The 20,074-nt window shown below is 43.5% G+C and overlaps 1 protein-coding gene and 1 long non-coding RNA gene across 10 annotated transcripts in view; one reads left to right on the plus strand and one right to left on the minus strand.

Moving 5' to 3' along the window:
• LOC132472485 (uncharacterized) overlaps nt 1-9,508 on the minus strand; it is a 152,398-nt gene extending 142,890 nt beyond the window's left edge. For 2 of the 9 annotated variants that reach the window (XM_060072163.1, XM_060072154.1), the window contains exons 1-2: nt 9,236-9,508; nt 7,532-7,700 (exon numbers count right to left, since the gene is read on the minus strand). In XM_060072163.1, the coding sequence (XP_059928146.1) occupies nt 7,532-7,700; nt 9,236-9,379 (313 nt within the window). In that variant the 5' untranslated portion in view covers nt 9,380-9,508. The remainder of the gene's footprint in view (nt 1-7,531; nt 7,701-9,235) is intronic. The other 7 variants (XM_060072115.1, XM_060072147.1, XM_060072139.1 and 4 more) reach the window with 5 other exon arrangements.
• Nucleotides 7,638-8,582, plus strand: LOC132472728 (uncharacterized). The gene is made up of 2 exons (XR_009529168.1): nt 7,638-7,755; nt 8,290-8,582. It is a non-coding gene; the product is annotated as an uncharacterized LOC132472728 (long non-coding RNA).
• Nucleotides 9,509-20,074: the final 10,566 nt, after the last annotated feature.

A 20,074-nucleotide genomic window follows, 5' to 3' on the forward strand; every position in this document is an offset into this window, starting at 1 on the left:
ACATCGTGCCATGAAGTGATTTCAGTTCACCGTTCCAACCTATTAAAGCTATCGCCAAGTTATATGTAGACCTGCATGATTTTATGCAAATGTACATAACTAAATGTCAGAGGTAGTAGCAAAGATATGACTTTTTAACTTTCAAGTTTCTTGTAGCTCTAACTGAATAATCACAATCGCGTTTCTAGTAGGGTTGTCAGTCACGATACTGGATTTTCTAACTTCAACACTATTCCTGGAAAAAATATCATTTTTGATATCAGGGGGAAAGTTTTTTTCAGGAAAGAACATACCCAAAGTAAATAGATTATATCTCCACAACTGCAAGGGCGATAATGTAATCTTTGGGCCAAAAGAAAGATTGTTGTGCAAGTGAAATATTCAATGGGGATAATACTTAAAGTGAATAAAGCCATGGAACACAGCATAAGTGGAAGATAACATTTCCACCTGAAATAATTATCAGTATCAGTTGGTCGTTATCAGTTGGGAGCGCTGTCTTACTATGAGACACAAATAAAGGTAGATATCTTACTATTTTGACACTTGACACCTCTATTTAAAGTTCAGAGTAATCGAATGCACCAAGCCAAACACTCGCAAATAAATATATGGCCACTAGATTGCGCTGAAGAATATGTTTTCTGATTGAAGGCAATTTACCTATTTCCTAAGAAACCTTCTCTTATTCATTGATTGAAAACACCATGTTAAGTTTCAAAAATTGGCCCAGATACTGGATAATCTGTTTATGGTGGTTTTATTCGATCAGAATCAACTTTGTGGACAAAAAACACAAAGGTAATACTTCATTTTTGGTTGTTAAAAGAAAAGGGGACGTTTCTTTTTAAGTTGTTATTTGCGAGTTTTAGTCTCAGAATGATATGGTTTGGACTGTTGGAATAAGTGGAGGCTCAGCTTTCATGTAATATATACAGTAGTTTGTGAGGGTCCAATTTCGTGAAAAAGATCGCTATTGCTGTGTGCATGTGCAGTTATGAAACCCAAAACCGTGTTCTTGACTTTCCTTGATCATTTGCCTCAATCCAAAGTACTTCCAAACTGCACTCCTCTGTCACTACTCCATTTAACTTCTACCTAAACCGTTCGCGGAGGTGCTGCACTTGAGATGCTAGCTGTGTTGGCTAACCTTTAGCGAATCACTGCCAGAGACCGCACTGCGAGTGAGTGACAGAAGGCGGGGCTATATTCGCACTGAAGCGATGCGTGAGTGTTAACTCGCTTTCCGAAAGAAGAGAAGACAGCGCACTGATCAATTGCAAATACTTCTATTTAGTGTGGTTTTGAGGAACAAAAGGTTGTTCTGCAGTTTCTAAAAACATTTGAATAAATAGCTTTTATATTAACATCCACCCAAAATCCACTTGCAACCAGAAAAAATCTCAACTTGCCCAAACATTTTTTTTACTTGCCCCGGGCAAGCGGGCAACCGTTACCCTGCGTTCACACCAAAAGATGCATTTGCTGCCCGAACGCGTTGCCGCCAAAGTTTTGCGGCGCCGCAAATCAAGTTTTGCGGCGCGGCAAAGGTTTTGCGGCGCGGCAAAGGTTTTGCGGCGCGGCAAAGGTTTTGCGGCGCGGCAAAGGTTTTGCGGCGCGGCAAAGGTTTTGCGGCGCGGCAAAGGTTTTGCGGCGCGTCAAAAGTTTTGCTGCGCGGCAAGTTTTTCCCGCGGTGCTTCTGAATTCATTCACAACCATGGCCGACATTACGAGCATTGCATGTCTTTACCTGTTGTGGAAGAGGGAGAGACGTCGGAATGCCCGTCGTTTATGGGTTCATGAGACCATTCGGAGCCGTACAGAGCTTGGTGAATTTCACCGTCTTCTGCAGGAGCTCCGTCTGGACGACGAACGCTTCCAGCGCAATTTGAGGTTGACTCCGGCCCAGTTTGATGACCTGCTAGCTAGGATCGGTGCTAGGATCTCTCGGTTGGACATTTATACTTATATATATATATGTATTGGACACTATAACTGGCCACGGTGGTGTTGAAGATCACCGGGTATGCGGAGACTGCAATTATTATCTTCTCCTCCATTTAAGTAACACTGATTGGCTGTTACGGCATGTCACTCAGTGGCAACGCCTCAGTGGCAACGCTGTTGAACGCTGATTGGCTGTCATCACGCGTTTGCTGCCGAAAAGTTGAAATATTTCAACTCGAGCAGCATTTGACGCGCCGCAAAATACGTGAACGCGCCCGCCGCCCGTGCTGCGCTGAAAATCTGATTTTGACGCGCCGCAAATCAAATTTTGCTGCCCGTTTTCCCGGCAGCAAATGCTGCGGCAGCAAAGCAGCAACGCGTCTCTACATTCACTTTGAATGGGATCGTGACGCGCGTCAACTTTTTGCATCTTTTGGTGTGAACGCAGGGTTAGTGTCAACCCCTGCACGGCATGCGTTAGTGGCGCCGCACAGAAAATTGATACATTTGCTTCAGAAAACTTTGTTTGTGTGTGTATATGCAAACTCGAGTTTGCCTGTCCAGCAACCAAGTTCATTTGTAACGAGGAGTACTCGAGTACTCGATTCCTCACGCCCATCCCTAGTATATATGTGTATATGCATCACCCATCATGATGTTGGTTCTGTTTGTCTGGTTTTTGTCCCTATTTTAACTATAAGCGTCTACTTATGCACTAGCACTTTGTATTTATTGCATTGTCATTTTATACTGTGTCCTTCCACTGCTGCTGGGCTGTTTTTGCAACAAACTAATTTCTCCTACGGGGGATTAATAAAGTTGTATCCTATCTTATCTTATCTTATTTTCTTGTAAATACTCAATGTGCTTATTGTTTCACTACATCTTTTACTTAAAAAAGAAAACAGTCCTCAAAAGAAAAAGAAAACTGGGGTTTGAGAAGAGATGGCTCAGGTTACTGACAATATAGCTGGTGAGCTGTTTCTGAGATTCTAACAGTAAGAAAAGCACTGCCAATTAGTTCTCCAATAATTTACAATAATTTACTTGGATATACTCAACGTACTTATCGTTAAATTACTGTCCTTTAACATATTAAAGGACACAAACACGCACACAAGTAATTAGGGATGGGCAACGATCGTCGAATAGCCGGAGTCACGTAGAAAATCGAATAATGAATGTGACCATCGTTATTTACTACACGGCCCTTCTCAATGCTGTTGAACGCTCCTCCGTTCACTTGCATGGGCCTTCACAACTTCCGGTGGTGAATAATTTTTTGATAATTCATCGTAGCTAAGCATATGATAGAGTGGGGAAGTCACGCCCCTTCCAGTAGATGATGAAAAAATTATCATTTAAATCCACAAACAACATACGTGTAATCCAGGGCATATAAAGACTGGGACCAGATAATAATTACTTTCTCTCCATTGAGACCCATTCATATTTTTCGATCTCATAGGTCCCATGGACTATACCGGAAAGGGCGTGACTTCGCCAATCTATGATGACCGCTCTCACGGAAAGTTTTTCTTTTTTTCTATCGTATTACTCCGGAAGTAGTTCTTTAACTTATCAACCCCAGCGTCCTCAGTTGCTAAACGATGTCAACGTCTTTGGCAGACTATTTCTCTGCTGATCAACACTACAGGCCCAATCTTGCACCCGGCGCAAGTGACTTAGTCACTGGCGCATGTGTCGTTGCTTTACAACTGGCGCAGAACGTTCTTTTCCCACCACCGCCACTCGCCGGTAAATCAGGGAATGATCTTGCGCCCCAAGGGGCGGTTCGGCGAAAGGAGGAGGGGTGTTCTGGCGCAAACGGTATTTTGCAGTTTCTGAATACAATTGCACCACAGACCAGGAAATACCTGGTTTAAAGTCAGTGGCGCGTTATTCAGATGCTATTTTAAGGGCTATTTCTTTGCGTGTGCGTCTGAAGATGTCATGTGCAAAGTTTGGTGTCAATTGGACAAGAAATGCGGGAGGAGTAGCGAAAAGGCAGTTTAGCGGTTTTCTCAATTTTGCTAAATAATTTCATAGACGCAAATGGGCATGGCCTATGCCAAAAGATGCAGCAGACTCCAGTGAATCTGTGCGTTTAACGTTTTTGACTGCGGGAGGTTTGGTGTGGGAGTTATAGCCCCAAACGCGTTTTCCTTGGTACAGCGCCACCTAGGGACCAGCAGGTCAGGATTTTGTCGTCCGAACAGATCTGGATCTAGTCATGCAATTGGCGTGTGTGCACCATTTACGGTTTGGGCTGTGGTACCACTTTTGAGGGGGTAAGAATAAAAAACACTACTAAAACAATAGGGATCCAACCTGTTGGCTTGGACCCCTAATAAAATATTACCACACAAGGAAAATCATTGTGGTGTCCATAAAGATAAAATAAATAGGCATAAATCTAGCATACACATTTACCCAAATTATTCACGCGAATTGTAGCAGGCGTAATGACGGATCAAATTAACCTGGTTGACCAATAGTGGCAAGAGACACATGTATATAAGGACACCTGTCAAAGTGGGTTGTCCGTCAAGAATCAGGAACCACAATTCTGAAGACTGCGAAATAAATTCTGAAGACTGCGAAATCACCTTCTGTAAGTCCATTTAAAACCTTACTCTGCAACTTACCAGTTAAGTAGAGGTTGCTCATAATTTTTCTATTGCACAGTGGAATGGAATACGTCTTGGAATAGAGGATCAGACGCCGGGGGGAGAGGGTCTACCGGCCCAGACACACCTATCTCTCCCTGAGTGAGGAGGAATGCAGGCGTAAGCTACGCCTGACCCGTCTGGCTGTCACAGATATCTGCCATCTCCTGGCAGATGAGCTGGGGACTGATGCACGCTGTCCCTATGCCCTCCCCGTTGCAGTGAAAGTTACAGCGGCACTGCATTTCTATGCATCTGGGTCGTCCCAGCATCCCCTTAGTTCTATTGGACGCATTTCACAATCGGCAATAAGTTCGGCTATACATGCAGTTACGTCAGGTCTAGTCCGACATGCTGGGGAATACATCAAATTCCCCGTTACACCTGACAGCCAGGAAAGAACAAAGCAGGAGTTTTGGACCAAGTATGGGTTCCCTGGCGTCCTTGGTGCTATAGATTGCACCCATGTGCAGCTACTTGCCCCATCAGTAAACGCACTCATATACATAAACCGGAAGGGAACTCATTCGATTAATATCCAAGTCATTTCCGATGCTAATTGTAGAATAAATCATGTCTTTACTAATTACCCTGGCTCAAGCCATGACTCTTTCATGTTGGCAAACTCGACCATTCCTGCCATATTCGAGGGGAATCCTCCCTTGGATGGGTGGCTGTTAGGGGACAACGGCTATCCGTTGAAGACATGGCTCGTGACCCCATTTCTTATGCCAGCAACAGTGCGCGAAATTGTATTCAACAGGAAACACACACGAACACGCAGTGTAATTGAACGTACATTCGGAATACTGAAAATGCGCTTCAGGTGTTTGGATAGGTCAGGTGGTACTTTTACAGTATGGTCCTCAAAAAGTCACAGCATTCTTTGTGGCATGTTGTGTTTTACACAGCATTGCCATGAATCATGGATGTGTCGATGATATTAATGAGGATACATTAGAGGACTTAAGGAGACGTGATGCTGAACTGCATGTGCCAATGCCATTACGTCCAAATGCCCCAGCAGCAGCATGGGAGAGGAGAGCTCATCCGTCAGAGGAGCTGCATCGTATATAGTGAGGTAAGCAAACTAATGACATTTCCGCTCTATTGTTTAGCTACATTGTACAATTATTACCATGCATTCATAACCTTGTGATTCAGAGAAAGTGAGCCCAAAACATCGGAAAGTATAGTATGTCCTTGAGACATTTTTTATTCGACTTGCAAAGATTTGAAGGAGATTTAGCCGAAAAATAAATTATTTTCTCCTCCTCTGGACATCATCTGTTGTGAACCTTTCTTGGCGTGTGCCTGGCAAATCCGCCATCATAATAGCAATCCGCCATGGAACAAGCGCCGATCGCTCTTAAAGGGGATGCGAGAAAACGCTCATTGGTTCATTGCACGTTACACCCAAACCACACCTACGGGTAATTAGGCTGCTTCAGACCAACCCTTTTGACACTTGCGCCGTGGTGCAAGTGTCATTTATCCGCCTGTAAAATAGCGATAGCGCCGTAGAACCGCCCACAAAGCTACTTGCGCTTTGCGCTTCCCACTTGCGTTTCAGACCGTTAAAATAGGGCCCTACGAATGCTGGCAACAAATAAATTCTAAAAAGACGTGTGAAGTTATTTTTTTGGCCATCGTTTCCATATGCTAAAGACGTGTCTAGTTCACCGTCATGCAAGCTGTGTACAGTAAAATAAATTGCAATCTGTTTTCAGCGCATGTAGGCCTATCAGCCTAAGCCCACGTTGACATAATTTTGATGTTGAATGTGTATGGCGCAGTTGTTGAAATAAACAGATTGATCTAAACAAATCATTAAAGATGATTTGAACTGAAAATTGAAGTTTAGTTGATGTAACGGATGTATTTTCTGCCTTCTCATTGGTACAATTACTAAAAATGACTTAACTTACTAAAAGGGATACAATTGTTCGATGAAAGTGTTGTTTAAGTTACGGGGCGCCGCCATGTTGGATTTCGACAATCAGCTACGTCATTGGCATGGTAACCTACTCCTACTCTGTGGCTCTAGCAGCCGTAGCAGGCAATGAGTCAGACTCTGAGGCTCGCTGAAATTGCTACGGAAAAGCAAACAACCAGGTCTACAGGAGGATCATACTGCATTCCCCCTGGCTGCAGTAATGAATTATATAGGGCCAAGGCAGCTGGGGTAATCATAGATTTCCACAGGTTACCTTTGAATAGGAAACCAGCCCCTGTCATGTCAATCTCCACAAGCTAGCACTCCGACCATTAAGTTTATAAACTATTACTCAGACGATATCACAGATCTGTTTCCAAGCTGCGCCGATTGCTGATGCAGAGGGAGTTACACTCAAAGAAGTAGTTTCATAGTAAGATGTATCTGTGCAATATCCATCAACATCCACGAGAAAGTAAACCTCCAACATCCACCTAAAGTAAACATGCCACTGCTCATCCGCGGGTGTATTTTTTTCATAAAAAAACAGATTTCCGATTTAAATCGATTTACATAAAAAGGCACTATGGCAAGCCCTGCCATTGTAAACAGTGTAACCTGTAACATAACATAAAATGTAAAATATATAAAATATAAATTAAATATTTCTGTAAACATAAAATATTACTAATGATAAGAGGCAGTTCTGATAAAGTGCCCACATAACATTCAAACTTTCAACATGTGTTTATAAATATACAGTGTTTTGCAAACGGTAATTACCGTAAAAAAGGGAATAGTAACGGGAGAAGAAAGAGAAAAACACACACGCAGCTCTTTCCTTCACTCGTCTGTATTGAATGAGGAAGAGGAGCGCGATGGACCGCCGTGTGTGACATCTATTGGTGCGTACGCGGACCGGGCACAACCACACCCCCCCCCCATCCACAGCAGGGTTCTGACCATCGAAGGGACTTACGAAGAGAGTCTTGTAGCCGCTTCAGAGTGGGGTACTGGGTCATGATGAATTCCTTGAAGACGCAGATCCAGAACAACCTGATGTCCCAGGGTCGCTCTGTCTCGATCCAGTTCAGAAGTTCATATACGTTGTCCTGCATTACTTCCTTGCTCTTTATACGGATCATCTCCTGGAGATGGGAGGAAGAAAAGTTTTTCATTAACATCGAGGGGTATGAAATTGAGGTAACAGATTTTCGTGGACGTTTGCGATGTTATATTCATATAAAATAAAATAGAGGAAGCACTAAAATAACATAAAAAGTGGTGTGTCCTAATCTCAGGGTTTAGTTCTACAATTGGATACTGGTTTGGAGTCACTGGGTCACATGGCATTGAAGCTATTGAAAGAAATATGATCATTCCTGCATATTAACATTAATATAAAATAGAGGAAGCATTATAATAACATAAAAAGTGGTGTGTCCTATTCTCAGGGTTTAGTTCTACAATTGGATACTGGTTTGGAGTCACTGGGTCACATGGCATTGAAGCTATTGAAAGAAATATGATAATTCCTGCATATAAATATTCATATAAAATAGAGATGAAGCACTAAAATAACATAAAAAGTGGTGTGTCCTATTCTCAGGGTTTAGTTCTACAATTCGATACTGGTTTGGAGTCACTGGGTCACATGGCATGGAAGCTATTGGAAAAACTGAAGTATTTTGTATTTATATATTACGTGAAGTAATTTATTGACGGTCCCTAAATCAGTTTCCAGCGATTCACCGCGAGGCTCTGCGCGGTGTGCTAACCGTTCTCCTGCAGCTATTGCCGGGCAAATCTCCGTGACGTCGCGGCTGGAACTGGACTGAATATCCGTCGAATATCCAACCTAAAACTAACTTCACCGCGGTGGGTTGTGGACTAAATAAATATATATGTCATGAAGATTGATTTGAGGCAAGCAAACTAATGGACAAAAAAATAACTGGGGATAACAAATAAGGATCGGAGCCTAAAATCGATAATATCTCTGTCTCTGTCTAACATTCAGATGAGTGGTGTAGGCGGCCATACTTGGCAAGATCGGTCGTGCAAATGCTCATGTGCAAATGGCGGCGCTCCAGAAAACGTGACGTAGATGAACCGGATGAATATGGAGCAGAACATAGTGGGTCATATGTCAACGTTTTTTGTATGCATTTTATTCATTAGTAAGCTACATGGATATGCCATCTTTCAGAACCTTTTATTACCAATAAAAAAGTGCATCCTCATTGTTTGATTTTGGTCGTGGGTGTTGTTGCTGATGCTGAGTTGCCACTGAAATCAGTGGGTCAGTGGGTGGGATCGGTCGTCAAGATGGCGGTGCAAAGCTACAGTGACGTCACGTGAACCAAACGAATATTTACGTATTGTAACTCTAGATTCTATGATTATAGGCGCAGCCTTTTAAGTGGCGGCCTCGTTGTCCTTTAAACAGCTGAAGAAAATCTGTTTATTGGGCGCAGAACGTCCGCCTGCGCTCGCCTATATATGCAAGCTGCGGACGTCGTTGAGGTCCGCGGACGTAATTGAGGTCCACGCTGTTGCAGGGCGGGGATTTCAAAAAAAATTACCGCCTTAAAAGGCTGCGCCTATACTCATAAAATCTAGTTACAATACGTAACTATGCTCACACTCATGGCTCTTTGATCCGAGATACTTTTAGTCTCACCTTATATTTCTCCTCAGGAATGAGCTCGTGGTCCCGCAGTTGCTTTAAAAGTGATTGTGGCTTATCCATGCAAGACATTTCTGTCTTACTGCGCCTGAAAAACCCTTGAAGTTGGCGGTCGTCAAGTGTATCCAAAGGGTTCATTTTGAATAGTTCCGTCTGCAATTCAAAATATGATAACCATGTGGCACGTATAGTCTCAAGTAGACGTCTCCGTAGGTGGTAAACGATTCATTTCCTCTTACGCACGCAGTGATGTTTCGAAAGTGAAACTTTGAGGTGTGATTTATTCAGAAGCAGTTAGGGCAGTGGTTCTCAAACTTTTTACCATGAGTACCACCTTAGAAATGATTTGGCTCTCCAAGTAGGCCTACCACCGGAATTAAAATAAAGTGCGTAGGCCTATAAGTACATAGTTTACACAGAAGGCATTAATATTAATAATATGATTTATTATTCACATAACTTTACTTGACTGAAGCAACCAACTGTCTATAACTCATGTATTGTATTTAAACACTTGCAACGGGATAATACTAACAATTGAACAACTGCTTCAATAATGCTACCCAGCAAATGGGGATATCATCTGGCATATAACATACCAGTCAATCTAGTGAGGTTATTAACAAGTATACTGCATTAAAGCATTCACAGCACTGAATATTAATTTTAACAACTGCAGTCAACCAATCATGTGAGGTAAATTGTACTGCATCAAAACATTCAAAGAATTGAACATGAATATTTAAATACTGGAGACAAACAATCCTGTTATAATAAGCAATCATGCACAGCAAAGAGAGAAATCATGTGTACTGCGAAAACACTGTAATAAAACTATCATGAGTAAGAACAAGCGTATCATAGAAAAAAAACGTATTCAGTATTAAAAAATACTGCAGTAAGTGCCATAAGGTCAGGGACGCAGGAAGTGGGGTGCTCCGGGTGTTGCCGCACCCCCTCTAGTGGACAACAGACGCAACTACAACACTTGAACTCAGGCAATGCCGCGTTTTTTTGTTTTTTTTTTCGTCATCCGATTACATACAGCACCCCCCACTTCATATGACTTCCTGCGTCCCTGCATAAGGTCAGAATATAAACTATGTTTAGGTTTGAAGGAGAATGTACTCAGGCACACATTGAAAATTAGGCCTATCATGCTTAGTGAGAGGGGTGTGATGTCTGGGTCGATTGAGGTAAGCTTTAGCCTCAGACTTGGTTCAGTATCCATCCCCCTTCTGAAACAGCCATCCCCTGTTATTTTATCAATTAATGTGGAAATATTACCGCTATTTCATTATAGCGGTTTCCTTTTTCAAGCAACGTTACTTTTCCCAGGGACAGATTTGACAGCGATACTGCCTTCTCGGGCAGTATGCTATTGTGCAAGCACGCAGGCGTACTTGCACAATAGTGCCTTCACAAGCTCTCATTCCACACCGTACGAAACTGACACTGGTAGCGTGAAGCAGTCTCTGCATCTCTGACATCGCTTCCGCAGGCAACTCTGTCCCCTTTTATCCCTTTCATTCCAACCCTTGAGCAACGCTAGTCTCCCTTCTCTTCCGAATGCATTTCTGGGAAAAAAAAGTATCAGAATCAGTTTTTAAAATCCTTAAATGTGATGCATGCCTCCGAATCGTGTGATGCGTCCGATCAGCTGCGTTTTTTGGGATAAATTAAGAGCGATGACATGACAGTAGTCATCGCTCTTATTTGCGACCATTTGCGACCAAGAGAAGCATGGTCGCGAGTGGAATGAGAAAGCGCACAGCCTTGTCTGAAAGCGCCGGATATTCGCTGCGTCGCTGCATCCAAAAGTCCAGAAATGTCCGGCCTCTGAACGCAGACTTCAACGTCTCGTCACAGGACGATTTTGCTAAATTTTTGCTTCCCTTACTCGTCGTCACAGCAGTTAGTCAATGCACGTTTAAGATCATTGCATATGATGGGTACATGCACTTTTTTTTTTTAACGGTTGCTTCAACTTCAAATTGCTTCAAAAAATCGTTCATACTCCGCGTACCACTAGAGGGCACTCGCGTAACACCAGTGGTACGCGTACCACAGATTGAGAACGTCTGAGGCCCCGTTTACACAAGGACGCTTGCGGGTGAAAACGACAAAATATTTTATCGGAAGTGCCTTTCGTTTAGACGGTGACGGCGTTTTTGGGGCATGAAAACGCATAAATCTGAAACCACCCTCCAGAGTGGAAAAGTTGAAAACGCTCCGCCGTAGCGTTTCCGTCTAAACTGCCAAGACGCAAAACACTGCTCAGATCTGCTCACGTCGCGTACGCGTTTACGTCACATACATGTGCCAGTACAGGGAAATAAACAAACATGTCAGATTATTTCCATGCGTCGGACCTTCAAGCTGCTCTGGCAGCTCTAACAAGCATACAGGAGTATTTCCACGAAATGTACAGGATATTTACAGATAGTATTACTGAACATAGAAGGATCTTTTTGGTTTTTGCGGCACGGATAAGAGAAGGAAGATTCTACGCATGCGCTCAGACATGGCGGTGTTGTGTGATAGTCTATCACAGCACCACCTAGCAGCCTGGCATGCATACCCAATCGAATTCCACACACTTTTGCGTCACCGTATGCACGCAGATTTCCTCCCGAAAACGCTTGTCTAAACGCGGAATAAAAAGTGAAGACGCAACGCCACTTTTGCGTCTTCTGTTCAGACCGTCATCGTGTAAACGTAGCCTGAGTTATATGAAGGTATTATTGTAGCAAAAGTCTTTAGCACCTGTAACTGCAGAATTTGAATGCGTACACTAAAGTCACAGTAAATTTGAAGTCGTATATATTTATTTTGCATGTGTAGGCCTACTCTAAGTCACAAATGTGTAACAGTACATTTGTAGTCGTTAAAAAAATATAAATATTTTTTATACCATTGTAAACACAAAATAGGGTCTACGAGTACGCTAATCTGTGTTACAGGTGCACAAATCCTTTTGCTACAATTATTGCAGCGCAGTTGGTGCAAAACACATTCGCACACCCGTGTTTCATAATCTGAGAACATGCCCAAAAGGTGTGCATTCGTAAACCCAAATTTGAACAAATGCATCAGAAGTTGCACATCTGTGAACGCTATGTTAATTCAGCATTTTAATGAGCGAGCACAAAACCATTTTACAACTGCTCGAATCTGCTCCTGCAAGTCTCAGCTGTGGGGTTTTTTGCAGGTTGTTTTGCAACACCCCTAGGTGGTAAATGTGTAGCAAAAGTATTCGTATCCGTAGATGACAGAGCGTCCGTGAGCGGGACAAAATAGTCCCGCCCATAATTTCCTAATCCAATGAAAATCACCGGCCGGGATGCATTTCTCAAATTACAGTGACGGCTGGTGGTGATTTTGGGTGGGTGGGCTAAAGAATGCATTACATTTATCAATACTTCACAGGGCTCCAGACGCCATGAGGTCACCTTTATATCTCTGTTCATAACTTTCATATAATGTGAATGATTTTTAAACAAGATTAAGGTGTAGAGAAAGGCATTTCTTTATTTGAAGCACAATTATAAATAAAAAGAAAAATAAGGTGTTTAAAGTGCTTCACTGAGCTGAAATTGAACATTTCGAACTAAACCATTAAGCAAAATAAAACTTTTTTTGTGCTTAAAGTATTACACAATTAAAATGTTGACTGGTCTCCCTTTGCGCAAAATGCGGCTGTAGACGATCACACACTCTTTGGTAGAGACGTCTGTGTCGCCGTCAATCATGAAGGACATGTAGGCCTATGTGGCGTTTCCGACGTCCGCAGCTGTCTTTTGCTTTAAGGTGTCGCCCATTAGGCCTACTGCAATGAATTGTGCACATGCCATTGTTGGGCAAAATAACCTGCTGAGCACATCACATGTACATTATAAATATAGCTAACTCCCACCCTAGCTTGAGGAGCACAACACATGGCAGTCACGTTACAATATAGTCAATTTTTAACACATAACACACACATGAGAACATGGTCAGGTGAAGGCCAGAACCAAGGCCCCATCTCTCCTCCCGGCAAATGGTAAACACTCAGACAATGCACCGTTTCATCCTCAGAACGGGAGGGCCACAAACAGGAGACTCTGTGAGGCTCTCCCCCGTCAGGAAGAACACAAGAAGATACACATGCATACACTAGGGCCTGGGAGGCAAGGTCAAGCAAAGACACACAGAACCATACACATCTCAAACGCACACACCTCATCGAGAGGAGGATACAGCATAAGAGTGTATCACACAGAAACTCATCACCTTCTTCTGCAGCAGACCTTCCACGGAGGCGAAGCTCTGGACGAACCATCAGCGCTGATTAGGGACTTAGACATATTCGATCTCTCACGCTTTATGACTCTGTATAACCGTTGCCACTTTACTTAATAAATCCAAGGTCCTCGTGCCGATAGACTTTATTACCTCTCCGTCTCATTTCATCTGATCCAGTAACTAGACAGACCGTTTTTCCCAACACCATCTCATTGCTATAGGCCTACGTCGGGTTGATGTTTAATCCATTTCTCTTCATGAGAATAATTTCGGATTTATATTGAGAATGGCAACTCATTAAATGAGATCATTTCCGATTCCTTAGAGAACCTTATTGTTACTGCCTGTCGCTGAAATGCAGCTTGGAGAGGGGCCACTATCTCTACACACTTGTCACGTCATGTTGGGTTATTTAGACAGCTTTTTAAATGTTTCGATACGAAACGTAGTTGACCCGCTTACAAATGCACTATTACCGGCCATATTCTGACCGCACTCCTGACAGTAAATATGTACATCGTTTGGTTGATGTGTCCCCAATCTTTTCACTTCCAATTTTTCCTCCAAAGACATTAAAGAAAACCGATTAGAAAGTAAATAATCCACTTCATTCATTTTCATGCTAACGCCCGCCATACTGCACTTGCGCTACTGTGCTGTGATTAGTCGAAGGACACTGTACTGTAGCTACTGTGCTAGGTCAGCCTTTGGGCTAAACTAATTTAGCCCAAATGGGAAGCATATGAAGGGGGCGTGTCAGGGCACATGTCAATCAAACGTCAATGGAAGCTTACGCTACTGCGCTTGGGCTGAATACATTTAGCCCATTCACAGGAAAAAAAACGAAGATATATATATCCTGGGTTTTTCTGTCACTTTTTGGTGCTGTTGCTCCTTTAGGTTCTACCAAAATTTAAAACAATATGTTCTAAGTTTTTAATAATATTTTTTTTATTTTCACTGTAAGAGGGCTTAGCCCTGTTAGCCCATTTATACCAGCCGTCCCTGACTGGGACCCATCGCGTGCCAGCCATGGAGCTATAAAGATCGCAGCATTCTTAGCGCGGGTACGTTTCTTTCTGGAGAAGTGAAGAGGGCGTCCTACTGAACGGAGGTGGGTATCCTACATTATGTAAAATGAAATGACTTAGTTCAAGGGAATTCTCCCCAAAGTATTGCATTAACATTTCTGAATTTATGTTATGGCGACCATTAAAATACATTCAAGGACATTTGCGGCATGTTAATGAAATACTTTGGGGGGAATTCACTTGAACTAAGTCATTTCATTTAACATAATGTAGGATACCCATCTCCGTTCAGTAGGACGCCCTCTTCACTTCTCCAGAAATAAACGTATCCCGTACTGAGTATGCTGCGATCTTTATAGCTCCATGGCTGGCACGGGGTGGGTCCCAGTGTAATTTGAGAAATGCATCCCTGCCGGCGATTTTCATTGGATTAGGAAATTATGGGCGGGACTATTTTGTCCCGCTCACGGACGCTCTGTCATCTACGGATACGAATACTTTTGCTACACATTTACCACCTAGGGGTGTTGCAAAACAACCTGCAAAAAACCCCACAGCTGAGACTTGCAGGAGCAGATTCGAGCAGTTGTAAAATGGTTTTGTGCTCCCTCATTCAAAATGCTGAATTAACATAGCGTTCACAGATGTGCAACTTCTGATGCATTTGTTCAAATTTGGGTTTACGAATGCACACCTTTTGGGCATGTTCTCAGATTATGAAACACGGGTGTGCGAATGTGTTTTGCACCAACTGTGCTGCAATAATTGTAGCAAAAGGATTTGTGCACCTGTAACACAGATTAGCGTACTCGTAGACCCTATTTTGTGTTTACATTGGTATAAAAAATATTTATATATTTTTTACGACTACAAATGTACTGTTACACATTTGTGACTTTAGAGTACACATGCAAAATAAATATATACGACTTCAAATTTACTGTGACTTTAGTGTATGCATTCAAATTCTGCAGTTACAGGTGCTAAAGACTTTTGCTACAATAATACCTTCATAGAGTTAGGGGGAACCCTTGCGTAGGCTACACACATACACACGAGTAGGGTCCAGCTGCATCCCGGAGAACAACACCCTGGCGTGACAGATTGAACACCCTGGCGTGACGGAAGTACTAACCTCTGATTGTTTTCTATAGACAAATAAACGTATTTATCGCTTGAATAACAAAGAAATTAAAAAATATTTCAAGTTCAAGTTCAAGTTCAAGTGTTTTTATTTGTCACATACAATAAATTGAAGTGAAATGTTAAAGGGACAATGCTCCACACTGTGCAAAAATACATAAAAATATAAAATAAAATAAATTAGTTAATTTATTTAGATAAAATAAAAAATGTAAATAAAATCAAATTTAAAAATAAGGTGTTGAATTAAAAATTTGAATTCAAGTGTCTCACTGCCTGTGGATAAAAACTTCTCTTAAGTCTCTCAGTCCTTGAGTTAAGGCTTCGTAGGCGTCTACCCGACGGCAGCAGGGTGAAGAGGCTGGCATTGGGGTGTGTGTCATCCCTCCTGATGCTTTTTGCCCTCGACTCCACCCTCTTGTGGTAGATGTCCTTCACGTTGGGTAGGGACGCTCTGATAGTCCGCTCAGCTGAGCGCACCACCCTCTGTAGGTTGGCCTGGTCTTGAGCGGTACAGCTTCCGTACCATACGGAGATGCATCCTGTGAGGACGCTCTCCACGGCTGAGGAGTAGAAGGTCTTCAGGATGGAAGGGGAGACCTTGAATTTCCTCAGCCTCCGGAGGAAGTACAGTCGCTGCCTAGATGACTTTGTCACATGTTGTGTGTGGAGGGTCCAGGTTAGGTCTTCAGTGATGTGCACACCCAGGTACTTAAAACTAGGAACCCTCTCCACAGGCTCCCCGTTGATGATGAGGGGGGTGAACCCGCTGTCCTGCTTCCGCCGGAAGTCCACCACCATTTCCTTTGTCTTTTTTATATTTAGGGCCAAATTGTTGGACTGACACCACAGTGCCAGGTCTGCCACTTGGTTCTGGTAGGGCTGCTCGTTGTTATCAGAGATAAGACCCAGCACCACAGTGTCGTCTGCAAATTTAATGATGGAGGTTGAACTTCCGGAGGCTGTGCGGTCATAAGTGTAGATGTTGTACAGCAGCGGGCTCAGAACACAGCCCTGGGGGGAACCGATGTTGAGGGTCAGCGGCCCAGAGGTTACACCACCCTCCACTTTCACCACCTGGGGGCGGTCAGTAAGGAAGCTGAGCACCCAGTTGCACATTTGGGTGTTGATCCCCAGCGACCTCATCTTGTCGATCAGGCGGAGGGGGACTATGGTATTGAAAGCTGAACTGTAATCAATGAACAGCATCCTCACATAGTTCCCCCCCCCACCATCCAGATGAGTAAGAGTGGTGTTTAGCAGGTTGGAGATGGCATCGTCTCTGCTTCTGTTTGCTTTGTAAGCAAACTGGAGGGGGTCGAACGAGTTTGGCAGGGAGGTGCAGATGTAATTTTTCACCAGCCTTTCGAAACATTTCATCACTGCAGAGGTCAGGGCCACTGGACGGTAATCGTTCAAACATGATGGATTACTATTTTTGGGCACCGGTACAATGATAGACTTTTTAAAGCAAGATGGGACGACAGCTTGGGCCAGGGATGTATTAAAGATCATGGTGTACACTGGAGCTAGTTGGTCAGCACAGGATTTAAGGACCCTTTCAGGGATCTGGTCAGGCCCGGCAGCCTTTTTCCCATTTACCCCTTTGAACACCCTCCTCACATCACTCTCACTTACTATGAAGGGGGGTTTGGTGTTATTCCCAAACATGTCGGCCATGACTGCCATTGAGTTATGATCTTCACTCTCCATCTCAAACCGTGCAAAGAAAGTGTTGAGTTCATCAGCAAGAGAGGGGTCAGAGCTACACACCGAGCCGGCCTTGTTCTTAAAGTCTGTCATTATTCGCAGGCCCTTCCACACACTAGCGGGGTCACCAGCGATGAAGTCGGCTTCCACTTTGTCCTTATATCGGCACTTTGCAGCTTTTACGACCTTCCTTAGGCCATAAGCAGCCACTTTGTAGTCCAACATGTCCCCCGTAGTAATCCCAACATTATAGGCAGCAGTACGCGCTGAAAGTGCTGCCCTGACAGTTCCATCTACCCATGGCTTCTGATTTGGGAAAACTTTTATTTTGACTGATGGTATAATGTCATTTACCAGTAGGTGTATGTAGTTCCCGACCACTTCCGCAAACTCACTGACGTTGTCGGAGGACTCCCGGAACATTTCCCAGTCAGCGTTGTCAAGCGCGTCTTGCAGCAAGCCTTCTGATTGGTCATTCCAACGTTTTACTTCCTTAGTCACCACAGCTTCGTTAAGGATATTTTGCTTGTATTTAGGGAGAAGGAAGATGGCAACGTGATCGGACTTTCCGAATGCAGGCAGGGGGATAGCCTTGTAGCTGTCCTTGAACGGAGTGTAGCAGTGATCCAAGGTGTTGTCTCCTCGCGTCGGGAAGTGGATATGCTGTTTAAATTCAGGCAGGCCCCGGGAAAGTTTGGCTTTGTTAAAATCACCGAGAACGATGATAGCAGCTGCCGGATGACGATGTTGTTGTTTGTTTATCACCTCCTGCAGCTCGGATATGGCAGTATCTGTGTTGGCTTGTGGGGGGATGTAAACCGCGGTGGTGATGATTGCGGTGAACTCACGGGGTAGATAGTGGGGGGGGCACATAATGGACAGATGTTCCTGATGGGGAGTACACGTTAGTAACCATTTTTATAGCTTAGAAAAGGTTTTTAACGTTATTTAGCCCCGGAGAACAACACCCTGGCGTGACAACAACCCAGGCGCGACGGAAAATCGGAAACCGAAGATGAACCATGGAAGTAAGTGTGACTGTCAATATGCTTAATATATTGAGTAGGCCTAATATTCATGTTAAAGTCTTGCTGTAGTTTATTTACTTTTCGCTAAATTCTAATATAATAATATTGCGCCCTTTTAGAAAAATTAGTGTCATTAATGCCGCTTTTCCACTGCATGGTACCAGCTCGACACGACTCGACACGACTCGTCTCAGCTCGCATTTTTTGCGTTTCCACCGCGGTACCATGGTATCTGGTACCTGAAGTGGCTGCTTTTTCTAGTACCTACTCGCTCTAGGTTCCAAGCGAGCTGAGCCGATGCTAAAAGGTGACGTCGGCAGACGGCCGGCGACTGATTGGCCAGAGAGTGTGACGAAGTCACGAGAGCGACATGGCAACCATGCTGGTAACATCCATAGCAGCGCGCAGCCAACATGTTCCACTTCTCCAACTTCTTCAACATGCCAGCTAATAATAGTAATGCGATCGATGTCCTCCATTGTTGTTATGTGGGTTCTGTCCATGTGTGGGTTGCGTATGTGTTGTTTGCGTCGCGTACACAAATACGTCACTGCCCTTTCGCGCAGCCGACCCCGCCCACGTCCAGGAGGTACTTTTTGCGGTGGAAAAGCACCCGTGCTGCTACCGTGTCGAGTCGTGTCGTGTCGAGTCGTGTCGAGTCGAGCTACATGTGCGGTGGAAAAGCGGCATTAGTGTCATCCATAATCACCATTGTGATGCTACAGCAACACAATTTAGCAAAACTGGCCACCGGAGCAGAAAAGTGTCTGTTTCTCCTGGGGAATATCTAATAGGCTACTAAAACCTAGCCTGAATAAAAACAAGGCTATTACTATTATAAGTCATGCAATCTTATGACCATAACGAATAGGCCTACCACAACCAACTGTGAAATGTTACTGTAATTCAATAGTGATCAACTTATACATTTTCTTTGAATTATTATAAAAAATAGAAAATAATAATAAATAGGTCCCCTGTAGGCTAGTGTGTTTATCCTATTGTGCATTTATCTTAAACCAAAGCATTCATGCCTAAACAAAGACCCATTCCACACAAAACCAGTTCACTTTGAAAGATGGATACATTTAATTAGAAGATAAGCTTCGCAATATCAGGTTATGGGTAGTATTTAAATATATTGATAGTAACTTTTATTTTCTTGCCCAACTTTACGATACTAATCTCTGTTATTCTAGTCGTCCAACCGCCAAACAAATGGCGGTTGGACTACTTCAACCAGTCTTCAGACTGAAGCGAGGCTGTCCACTTCCGTTCAGCCAGACTAGGCTATATATTGAGATGGCAGTGTGCGAAATACCCGTCAATATTCGGGGATGCCCTCATCCCCAGATTGGTCTCATTTGCAGTAGCCAGCTAGGCCATAACATTACAATATTTCATGGATGCAAGCAAGCCAAGACAATCAATATCTATAGCCTACATGACAACACACACACGCACACACACACACACACAAACACACACACACACACACACACACACACACACACACACACACACACACACACACACACACACACACACACACACACACACATGCACACACTTTAAAGACACTGGTGAAGCAATTAGGAGCCTGCATTGGCTAAAGTTGTTGGGATGCACGTTAT

Source organism: Gadus macrocephalus, chromosome 2, assembly GCF_031168955.1.
Source record: "Gadus macrocephalus chromosome 2, ASM3116895v1".
Taxonomy (NCBI): domain Eukaryota; kingdom Metazoa; phylum Chordata; class Actinopteri; order Gadiformes; family Gadidae; genus Gadus; species Gadus macrocephalus.